A 12,816-nucleotide genomic window follows, 5' to 3' on the forward strand; every position below is an offset into this window, starting at 1 on the left:
TACTCGTAAAATAACAACAACAACAATAATAATAATAATATAGGTTGTTCTTTCATGCCTAAATAAATTTATCGTCCCACTTGTCTTTTATCGTAACCAGACGCTACTCAGCCTCTAAGCGACAGAAAAATTCCTCTCATAATTGACTCCCAGATCGAGATCCTCCTCTCGATTGTCACAACCTTGTCGTCCGCCGGAATAACGACACTGGATTTAACGCAGCCGGATGGAAATTACCGACAGCCAGCGTTTCCTGTTTCGCGATTTCGTCGACTCGTTTCGCGATTCACTATACCATTTTGTCAGCCGACAGAACGGCTACATAAGACGTACTAAAAGACGCGAACGTAACGTTAAAAATAAATTAGCCGCATGAAAATTATTGGATTGAAAAATATTAGGTCGTAAACGTAATCCTGTACGATCGACATGTTTCCGTTGTTTTGAATAAAAAAAAACATTCTGATTTTTCACGCCCAAAAAGATCGATTTTTTCCTCTTTCATTTTCGGAAAGTACTTTTAGAAATATTCTTTTACAACCATTTGTCTAAATACCGCAAAATAATGAAAATATAGACATTTCAGTGTAGATGGTTCTGGATATATTATCCCACGCATATTGTGTTAGTACTTACTTAAAAACAAAACTATATTCGATGGAGTGGTAGATAAATGAAAGAATACTTTCCAAAAAATGAAGTATTTAATTTTCTTAACGAAGTTCGAAGCTTCTTGAACTACTATGTATAGTAATTCAATGTATGTATGTATATTCAGTGAATATTCCTTTATTATTGGATCAGTGGAAATGTTGGTTCTGATTATTATATTTTATTATTTCGTATATTTGAGTATTTGTTAATGTTTGAAGTACCAGTAACAGAACAAGTCTTTAATCTTTTTCTTTTGTATTCCTAACTACTGAGATTAATGAAATCGTGTCAACGCGACAAGATTGTATTTCCTGAAATGTCTTGCACAGCTTATTCTACTGCTACAACATTATATGTATAGCACCGAACGAAAGTTTTGCCGAAGGTAATGTTACATAATACAATTACGTGTAAAGCAGAAATGAAAAACGATCTCGCGAAAATATAATGAACTATTTACAAATTTTTATACGATATTTTTGCACTGTATAATTTATCGAATCATACGTGAATTTAAATTTGTATCGATAACAAAAAATCACAATGTCGTAAGATTTGATAATATTGAATGGAAAAAGAATAGATTAATTTAACAAAAGAAGACACCTTTCTTCTTAGAGTTTCCTCTGCAACTGTGAAACGTATAACCATAACAGAAGGTCGCTTATCAGGAACAATAAGGCGACAAAACAAAAATGAAATCGAATATTCGTCTGAAAAAAAAAAAATGAAAAAAGACAGACTAAAAGAATATTCGTCAAAAAGAGAACAGAAATAGTTATAATTTATTACCGAATATATTTACAATATTGTAGACATGACTGTAGCAAATGTAAAAAAAAAATTTACATTTTCCCGATCTGAAATATTTTAGAAATAACCCAACGAACGATTTATCTCATCTTTCCCGCTAATTAGTCGTTCGGTGAAAGGCTTTTCTAAAATCAAGATTAAAATTTCGGTTATTCGACGTTTTACTCTATAAAGATAAGTGTAGTTCCCTCCATAAAACGACTTTGGGAAGATCAACTGGTCCCATCGTCGATATCTTCAACGTTATCGGTCTACACAGGAGGGTGCTTGTCTCGGTACTCGAATCCCCCTAATCTCTCCAGTTCCTTATCAGATTCGCTGTGCATTAGATCGGCGAACCGAACGGGTTTATCGCTTCACCGTGGCACCGAACTTAATCAAGACGTATGATTTCGTCACGTTTTCAGTATGGAGATCGTAATTTCGCTCGAGCACGTGACGAAAGCTGGAAACCTGGTCGTTTTCGTTAGTAATCGATCGCGGTTGTTCAATCAAGTGCCCCCTTACTCAGTAGCGCTATGAATGGACACATGGTTTCTTCGTAACCTTTCCGAGAAATAATAAATCGATCGGTGGATTTGGTGTACGAGTTTAGTGGGTCGATCGATACGTGGCTGTTGAAACAGATTAAAGGATAATGAAGATTTAAGTGTTCCACTGATCGGTATTTTTGTGAGCATGGTAGCCATTTTTGCGGTATTGGATGACGACTAAACATGGGAAATGCGCGTTTAGTTGGCCCTCTGAAACGCATTTGTGACGCCCATACCCAGTTCTTGGTGAGAAAGTGATGACACGGTGACAGATGATCCGAAAAGAATGATATAACCGATAGAGGGAACTACGGATTCGTTGAACATTAAATATTTGTACATCTTTTGAGGATTTGCAATAGATTCGTAGATAACTTGGACTTGGTGTAGATAGAAATCGTATATATTTTAAACATTACTACTGGCTAGCTAGACAAGCATCGTGCATTACGTTACTTTGCCAATTGAATCGATCAGGAGAGGAACAAAATCGACATTTTAACTACATTTTCAACTGTTATTGTAATTTCTAATTTCTAACTTGAAGTAACACTTTCTTCTAGAAAATTTATTTCTTATTTTACAAATAAGAAATTTTACTTATAATTGAAATTTACACGTGACGTTATTATGCATACTGAAGAGCAAATTCAATGTGATCAAGTAATAACAACTTCTGGCTTCGCTTAGATATAAAACCACGTCACACTTCTAATAGCTCATGAAACGTTAATTGTACGTTTGAATATTGATATCTCTCTGTCACTTCTCGCGATATCAGGAAATGATCTAACAAGCTCTACCTCCTTTTAACGAAAAACCAGCTGGTTCGCATTTTCTTGTAGCTTTAATTCCTTTTTCTCGCTCAAGTGCACCCCAGAGATTAACACAATTATCCTTTTTTTAAATATCCAGTTCACGCAGTATGAGCAACACAAGGAATCCTGAATACCTCAATAATTGGCATTTGAAATCTTTTAACTTACTTAAGCCGTATACAAAAGCATTTCATGCAAGTACACCCTGTTATAATGATCTCTCCTGTGTGCGTGCATGCTGAATAAAACGTTTTAATGTCATTCGCTCATTTACGTTCAATGGAAAGTGTACGTAAAGGTAGCTTATATATCTATGCTTTCTCACCGTGCATCGATTAACTCGCAGTTCACCGCGCTTTATGAAACATCGAGTTAAGCAATCGCACGTAGACATTATTAAAGTTCGTGGAAAAGTAACTTCGATAGTGATTAAAGGGCGATAAATTTTCCTCTCTCTGTAGATTATTATTTTCACTCTGTATTATTACTAATACTCGTATCATTGTTCGCCGTTAAAAATCGTAGAATTTTGGCGATTAAGCATCAGAAATAAAGCCACTTCCCGAGCAGTTTGACGAGGTGTGTTTAACCATGGTTACAAACGCGAATGGACCTCGTACGAATCGACGAATTATTGAAAAAGTTGACGTCCCTTTTAATGAACGGAACAGACTTTCTTTTCTCATCGATAGAGGGGTCTTTGTCACTTCACATTGGCTGACGTCAGAATTTGAATTTTGTCAGCGAGATAAAGCCGTAGATAATGTTTATCTTGCGGTAATATACTGTTATCAACACAGTCTAGTCAATATCGAAACGATTTTCGAGTCTTATCTGGACGCATAAATTCGGTGATAGAAGAGCTTAGAATAGGCAACTCGGATCGTAGTTATATACATATGTATGTAACGATTGTTCAATAATAAACTTCATTGAATTTTGGACTTTGACCGATGAAAATTGGTATTTTAAAGAGAATGTGAAATGAAGAAAATTGGTTAGAACTGGATTGGAAAAGAGAATTAAATGGTGTAAAATATATTTTTTTGACATCTGACAGAAGTTTCCTTTAGGGTTTAAAATCGTGGAGTAGTGGAAAAGTATTAAATTTAATTGTATTTGTGCACAAAATAAAGTATTGATATTTAACACGAAGAAATGTTCAGACCTGATTCGAAAAAGCGGATTTAGTTATACATACAAGTATATTATTGATATTATGAGTACAATTGTTCGAACACAATAATTCTGAAAGAATATTGCATTTAATTGTATTTGAACTAAAAATAAAATATTAAAGTTTATTTTATAATGTTTAAAAGAAATAAAGTATTAACATTATGTTATAAAGTTTAAAACATTCAAAAAGGGGATAAAATTATTTAAATATATTGTGAACTTTATTACGGGTAAAGAAATTATATTCAATTTTATTTAAGAAAAGAATCAGGTATTGAAAAATTGAAATATTTCAAACCCGGATCGAGAAATGCACTAATGTTAAGTTATTAGAAATATTAATTACGCCATCTGGTTCAAGATACTATAATTTAGAACTTAAAATAGTAGGAAATTATCACATTCAACAACAAGTAGAGTGTAAACCAGAAAGTCAAGTATTAAACTATAATTTAAATATTTAGTCGTTATTGAGTAACGTTTAAGTGCCTAATATAATTTTCGGTCGTAGACTTAACGTACTTAAATACGTGGTAAAATAGTGTACTTCCTGAAAAATATAATTCAAATGTCACATAAACCGTTCGCAGAACAGGTTTTCAAATTTCTCGTTGACCCTAAAACAGTAATAGACGTCGGCTATTATGTAAACACTACACGTGTGTAGTTTCGTTTGGCTCTTCGAGTGACATATTTTAACGAAGAGCCCAATAAGCGTTAATCATTGTTGCTATACGTACGTATAAGCATAAAAACACGAGTTGACAATGTTAAATCAAATACGAGAAATTCAATGAAAATAGATAAAGTAAGTAAATATATTTTTTTCAAGAATGTGTTTTATATTTGCATCTCCAAATTTTTACGTTGTAAATATTTTTTGGTATCTTGACACTTAAAGACTTTTTAAATACTGTACAGTCTGGAAAATCGAAAAAAACTTTTAACGATGCTAAAGAATTGCGAATGGAGGAGATTAATGTCAGTTTATAATGATCGAAATATGGAATTATCGAAGGATATTTTATAAATTAATATGTCAGATGCAATCCACTTTTTGATATACGTTTCTTTTTCTTCTCGTATCAAAAATATAAGATAAATCGTAACGTAAACGTTCAATTCTAAATAGCATATACTCTGTGTTTATTCAAAATACTAAACTCTGTATAACGTGTGTCTACCTAAAATATTAAATGACGAATATTGTAGGCTAATTCTAAATATTAATTACTATCAATTAATTCTAAATATATATTAAATGCTATTTACTAATTAAGATACTAAATTCTAAATGGACACCTAATACCTAATAGTATGTGAATATCAAGGATTAAATAATATATAGATACCCAATCCTAAATATTACTTACTAATCTGTAACATCAAACCCTATTTACCAGCTTTGAATATTAAAGATTAGTTCCTAATTCGTAATACGAAAAAAACATTCAACAATTTGAATTATTAAATATACTTGATAATTCATAATACTAAATTTGGCAATTGAATTTTAAATTGAAATTGCCAAACACTAAATACTATTCGTCAGTTCTAAATACTAGTTACCAATACAAAATGTCTACTAAATACTAATTGTTAATTCAAAATATAAAATAGTACTTGCTAATTTTAAATATACAGGATGTTCCAAAACATACAGGCAAAACTTCAGAGTCAAATTCCTCTGAAGTTATTTTTGACAACTTTCCCATTGTTTCTGGAAAAAGTGATAAGGACATATTTTGTCCCTTGGAAGACAAGGTAATCTAAAAGATTCTGTATGAATTTTTCATTTTCAAGCGATGCTAAAAATGGGCATTTCTTAACACTCTCCTTTAGTCATGAAAATTAAAATAATCCTCCTTACGATCCAATAGTAATGATTACGAGCGAGACAGTATTTTTGATAATTCAATCTCGATAATCTAAAGTTTCCAAGAACATAACCCATTTACTCAAAGAAAAAATTTAGTGCATAGGATTCATCTAGACCTAACACTGTGACCTTAGTCTATTCAGATTTCCATCGAGCGCAAAATTGTTCGAAATTTTATTTTAAACCGAATGGTTCGTAAAATGAAGCTCTTGTTAGTGCGAAATTACACTTGGATTTCCGAGAAAGACACTGGGTATCGGAAGACGTAATCAGAAGTGTCATCTACCTTTCCACTGACCGGAAAGGATCTAAATATATTTATAGGCTAGCTGGAACGATCGTAAAGAGAGTTGGTGAAGGATTTCTTTTGAATTGCGTCAATTCTCGATGCCTGGAAAGGTCAGTCTTCTCCCCGGTTTTCCTTCGATGGATAAAGAAACGCATTACGAGATGATTTTGTAATCCCATGGAGCGGCGATCGTAACGCGGCTAACGAGAAAACTTCGGTTGCTCAAAAATTCTAATTTTTTGTTTGAAACGAGAGATCCCACTGGACGCCAGTCGGACAACCGTCGTGACTGCATTTCACGTTAGACGACGTTTTTACATACTGGTTTTCCTTGAACATCCTTGTGCTCATTAATTCTTGTAAGACCTAACTACAAAAACCGGAACATCGTGTTTTATTGTGCGTTAGTGTTTCCTCTTTGAGAGTTGAATGCGGAAAACAGAATTAATACTGTTTAACGATGAACTGCGCAATGTATAGATATTTGTTTTAAGATATTATTATAGATATATATATTGATACAGATATATTATTTAATCTACAAATGGATTACTTGATATTGAATGTAAATCTTTTTCACACATTGGTTGTAGATTTAAGTAAATCTATTTATTGGCACACTCGATAAATTCTAGTTAAAATAATCCCTGAACTACTGATTTTATCAAATTATAACAAAGACGTAATTTTTCTGTCGTCGCCAGTAAGAATGAAATTCTGATTTCCTTCATCGTTGGTCATTTCGTGGTTACCTTTTTTTTTTTTTAAATAGATTAAATAGTTAGAAAATCTTTGACTGTTTTACGTGTTAAAAAATGAATACAAATAAAGGTGTACACGAGACAGGTGAGGTAGTAAAATTTGAGGAATTCGCGAATGTAAAGTTGTTGTATGCATACTCGAGAAAAATCGTGTGACAATACCAACGAAAAGTTGTTGTCGAAAAAATCTTATGGTTTAATAATGATCTAAATGCAATTTAGATCAACTACCTAGTTTTCGAATGCGTCACTTTTAATGTAACCTTGTATCGACAAAAACAAAAATGCAGAACTCTCTTTAAAAATATTAAGTTGACCTTGAATGGTTCTTCATGAAATGGAAAAAGAAATTATTTTCATTGCATCCGACTCCCCATTAAAACCATAAAATGTTTCCTCTGTACTGTTATTTCAGGTGATATTTCAATCACGATGCATACTTTGTAACACCCAATGTGAACTCATCTGTTAAAACGGTTAAATTCCCAAGTTTATGAAACCTGTTCATCATCTATTATGATAATAAATATGCAATTTTGTCTTCACCTCATAAGAAGTTTCCTTTCAAAAACACAGATGTTCTTCATCTTCGACACTGATTTTTCACATTTCTGAGGTTGAGAACCAGTCAAAGCATACGCTGAAATTTAACATCACCGCTTAAATTCCAAGATAAAGAGACGCAATGCCATCGAGTAACGAGAGTCTAGCCTAATTAGTTTCATTTGGTTAAGTTGGTACTTGTCCCAGTTTGTCCGACGGTCCACGGTAAAACCGATCCTCCCCCATTCCATTCTAATGCCACAGTTCCCCTGTATCGTCGATACAGAGAATCTTAATTAACGTTTCATTCGATATTGCTTAATTAATGATTTTGTTCGAACTGAAGAATCATAGCACAAACAAAAGGTTCAATAGCTTCGAAGGTACCGATGCGAATAAAAATTCTTCTCGTTAGCGATGCTAAAGGGATCGAAATTGTTTCGTTTTCGTATGAACGCAATGAACGAACGATATTCAAGTCAACCACCAAATGATAACAATTTGAACGACAACAGAACACGTACTCGCTTTGAATGCTCGATGCTACATGTAAATTACGGAAGCGTCGCGACGCCTACACGTACTTTTGACGAGTGGATCAACGTTACGATTTCTGCTGTGAAACGGTCCGTTTGATACTCACTCGTTCCGATGAAGGTCTTCTAGGAAACGATCATGTAAATGAAAATCTACTTTCTTGTTGCTATTCAATTGCTTGCGAATTTCAGTAACGAGAAGATTGAGCAACGCAAGATTGTTTAGAAAAATATGATGCATGCGTAACTTGGTAAAAAGATCAGACTTTCCAGTTGATTCAAGTTGTTGAATTTCAAGTAGCGTGGAAGCACTGCTATAATCATTGATAAGGTGATATACTTAAGTATATTAACAAGATAAATAAATACAGTTCCTAAACTGTACATTGTAGTATATTGTCGATGTTGTGATTAATTTTAAGATCACTCTTTGCACAAAATATAATACATTGATCGTTTGTCTTAAAATTATCACGAACATTCTTTTGTTTGATCCAAGGGTTGCTTGATTATTATCTTCGACGACAACGATCCTATCATCAAACTTTATACTTTGGTAGACATTTTAATGAATGATCTTTAAAATCCAGTTGAAATCATCTTGTATATAAAATAAGTGGTGATAATTAACTTGGCTCTTTAGGGAAATCAAAAAGTATTCCTTTCTTCGAACCAAATTTGTTGACCATGAGATTCGATTACAATCTTCTCATTAAAGTCTGCAATTTGGCAACCAGCTCGAATAGGAAACTAAAGAATTTGCAATTGTGTAAAATTAACTTCTGTTAAAATCATCCTATGTACAATGCACATTGAAATTATGAGCTTTTCTTTCTAGAAAAACTAAGAGTAATTTCGAGTTTAAGTCACAACGAATTTAACTAGTCCCCTTCATCTTTTCTACTGTGTTCAGTTTAGACTTCATTGATAAACATTTTGAATAGATAGCTGAAACATTTATAACCACTCTATATGCTCACAAATCCTTCCACTTGTATTAAAATTATTTTCTGTATGTAATTTATGAACTTGTTAAGCAGATCAGGAGCCTTTCTTTGTGTAATCTAAAGTTATTGATAGTAATGTTCAGACATAGTTCGATCCCTTTCGATATATTTCATAATTTGGCTGACAATTAGTGAGAGACAAACGAAATCTTTTGACTAGTCTCCTTCATCTTTTCTATTGTGTTCAGTTCAGTACTTCTATGTTATTGTTATAATGCAGTATATTGTCTAAAGAAGCGAAGCCAATTAGGGAAATAAACCAAATTGTAGAAACTGAGGAGATATGAAAGATGCAATGACAGTTTTAAGTAAACGTGTTCTTACTTTCATAATCGACAGCTTTCGTTATCAAAGATACCACGAATAGTGAATTTTTCTTATACAATGATTTCCTTCGGAAGATCTCCGTGAAAAGTGTTTCCTTCGATGTGACCAATCAAGAATAGTTTTCAGTGACGATCGAACTGCGATTCTCTATATTTGTAAAGTGAGTTTGAAATTTAATCAGACAATAATATCGATCAACGATAATGAGTGTTTACCTTGTCATCAAGTTTGGAAATGAAAATCAAGAAGTATTCCGTGAGATGGGATCGTGAAGAATGAACGTTTATCTATTCATCAGTGAATAGATTTTTCTGGTATTCTCAGTGAATAAAGAAACGAAAAACAATTGGAGCTCGTCGAGGAATTATCCTCCAATGGCAACCGAGAATAAATTGTTCAGTTGGATTCTAAAATAAACCATTCCATCGTAAATTGAATCCTATTGCACATGAATAACTATGGAATGAAAGTGTTCCGAGGACACTGTCCTCGATCAGCACTTGACCAACTAGCATTGTGATCAGCCATTGTATTTGTTCCAAATTTTCTAAATTCTCCAATCAATCGAAGATCGAGGACGAGATCCATTGCATATTTTGGGTGCTATCCAAAGCGAAGCTCCAGCTTGATGAAGACTCGGTTCGTATAATTTAACCACGAAGACGACACGGTGACAATTAAGGAGTGGTCTACTTCGTCAGAAATGTACTGGAAGACGGAATACCAAGGAGTAACAGAGAACAGGCCAGCCTAACGATGTCGGGCTCCAGCGGCGGACTAATGGACTTCTCCGAGTCCACCGGTGGTCTGAAGAGATGCGGCGGTGGCATGAGTTCGCCGTCTCTGGGTGCAGGAGGCAGTGCAGGAAATTCCGGAGGGCTGCCTCGAACTCAGTCGGCTTCCGCTCTCCGGGTACGATCCTCTAGGAAGGCTCTCTTCTGGGAGCAGTGCTTCGACTCGCCGCCAAAGAGAGACTTGTAAGTGGATGATGGTTGTTGGAGGAGTTAAGAGTGTCGAATCGAGGTCGACAATCAGTCGTGAGGTAGTTTAGTAATTACTGGTCATGCTTGAGACTTCTGAGACCTCGATGAATAGAGTTGACGAAGGTTTGTTTGATACCTATTTGTGATAGATCCTTACGAACCATTTTGTACAGGTTTTGGATAACTTTTTAGGGTCGATTTAATTATCGATCATCAGGAGTCTCTGGATGATAATCATTACGTGCGAATGAGTATATTGAAGTGGATACATTCTTGTTTAACGAGGACCATTATTGTTTGATTTTGATTACTGTTGTTTGACGAGGTTGTTAAATCGTTCTTGATCATTGCGTTTATAGTATGAATGTATACAACGCGTCGAGTGTTTATCGCTTCTTCTTTTTTGACGTCGGTGACATTGATTCTGATAAAATTTGGATCGATGATTCTTGCTATTGTAAATTGTATTATAATTCACAATTATATTTGACTAATGAAGTATCGAGCATTAATGAGTATTAAAGGTTGATCGAGGTTGATAGGTTGATAAATTGTTGATAACATTTTGATGCACGATTCGAGAATAGTTAATTGGATTATATAATTGGTGATAATGTTTGATCAATGAAGTGTCAAATGATGATATCTATGTGAAGTAAATTTAGGTGCGGTTCATAACTTTTTATTCATAAAATATCGATTCATGATTCTTTGATAATTCTTTATTTATAGTAAAAAAAATGTTGATTATCGACATTTTAATTGAACTTTGAGTAATGCAACATTGTTTGAGTACTTATCTCAAAACAATGTCTGATTATATTTCAAAATGAATAGTTTTAACGTAAAATAAAGATTAATTAATAAATGATAATTAGTGAAGTTTTAGAAATTCATTCACATATTCTTACTTAATTTTTTTGGACAAAAATACAATCGTAAGACTGATTGCAAAATATTTCGTAATGCATAGAAATGACGAAAATATTTGGCGGATATTCAAGGGACTCATGAATGGATGACTTTAATATTTATTACACGTATATTTATCGGTTTGATGTATCTACATAATGAATCAAGTAAATGACTGTCAGAGAAAATAAATCCACATTTTGGAGAAAGGCCAAAAATCCATTTAGAATTTTCTAGGGAAACTATTTCTGTCTTAAATGCGAATTTTCACTTGTTGAAAAATTAATACAATTAAAGATTAAAAATTATTATTGCTTTCCAGGAAAGATCATTTTTTTTTATTTCACGATTTGTATTTATTTTACTTAAAATTTAGTTAAATTGTCGAATGAGAAGTATTTATAAGGAAAACTTGATGCAATTGGTTAATTGCATTTTTGTTACATCACGTTCAACGAAAATATAATTCTTGTTTCTCGATAATGAATTAACGTTACTGTAAATTGCAATTTTACACTTAACATAAAAAAAGTATTGTTAAAGCAGATTTTTGTAACTATATTTGAACCTAAGTTAAAACGATAGGGGGTGGTAATTGCAACTTAAATTTAAATTTTGACTTTCATTAATTAAAAAATATACAAAAACAATCTATCAGTCCAATTATCAATTCTAGTAAGAATTCAGTTTGGTTTGATTACAGTATGAACTTTATTCTTAATTATAATTTGATACAAAATATATTAACAATGTAATGTTATTGAAATTAATGTATTTTTCGAATTTTTGATTATTTGATTTTCTAATTCCTGTTGAAGTTGAATATGATAAGCGTCATTCTTCGTAAATTAAAAAATTTTACTGATATGAATTCGTGAAATTATGTGCTACGTGAAATATGGTTTTCGTTTTTGGTTGTCAAATTTCACTCGACCAATACTAAATTTCGCTCAGCCATTTGCAGATTGCGTAATCCAGTGATATTATAAGTGCGTCAATCATATTCTACCTTTTCCCTAATTTGAAACTGCATGCTTTTGTTCATGCCGGACAAAATCTTTAGTTTGTATTTTTCCAATACAACAAATAAATAGGTAGGGCTTTAAATTGAAATGTTATTTTCACAAATAGGAAAAAATTTGTTTTACATAGGAAATAATTTCAAACGTAGCATTTTGAAAAATATTCGTATTTAATGAAAAATATATTTATTAATTCTTTAATTAACATGATAAAAAAAAGAAAATGTTAATATTTCATTTACTTTTATATAATGATGTTGTTCGTATTTCTTGCAAAAGAATATTCTTCGTGGGATCTTAACGTTTCAAATATTTAAATAAATTAGTATGGAGCAGATTTCAAAACGATTGTATTTTGTACTTTATAACTGCAAAATTAAAATTAAAATTGTATTAAAACAATTGATTCTCCATCTTATTAAGAATTCTCTAATTGAAATGGACTTCATCTTCCGAAGAATTTAAAAAAAAAATTGTACGAGTACTGATTATTTTATCATGAAAAATTCGAAACTAAAATATTTCTTCCTCGTCGAAAATTAAACAACCAAAATATGAAT

At 32.6% G+C, this 12,816-nt stretch overlaps 1 protein-coding gene across 16 annotated transcripts in view; it reads left to right on the forward strand.

Annotated features, from left to right (window-relative positions):
• Window positions 1-12,816, forward strand: part of Dnc (phosphodiesterase dunce) — a 621,682-nt gene that overhangs the window by 544,787 nt on the left and 64,079 nt on the right. The window contains exon 2 of one of the 16 annotated variants that reach the window (XM_076327459.1): window positions 9,352-10,316. The exons of 14 other annotated variants lie outside the window; for them this stretch is intronic. In XM_076327459.1, the coding sequence (XP_076183574.1) occupies window positions 10,096-10,316 (221 nt within the window). In that variant the 5' untranslated portion in view covers window positions 9,352-10,095. The remainder of the gene's footprint in view (window positions 1-9,351; window positions 10,317-12,816) is intronic. One more of the 16 variants, XM_076327460.1, reaches the window with a different exon arrangement.

This window comes from Ptiloglossa arizonensis, chromosome 2, assembly GCF_051014685.1.
Source record: "Ptiloglossa arizonensis isolate GNS036 chromosome 2, iyPtiAriz1_principal, whole genome shotgun sequence".
NCBI classification, from domain to species: domain Eukaryota; kingdom Metazoa; phylum Arthropoda; class Insecta; order Hymenoptera; family Colletidae; genus Ptiloglossa; species Ptiloglossa arizonensis.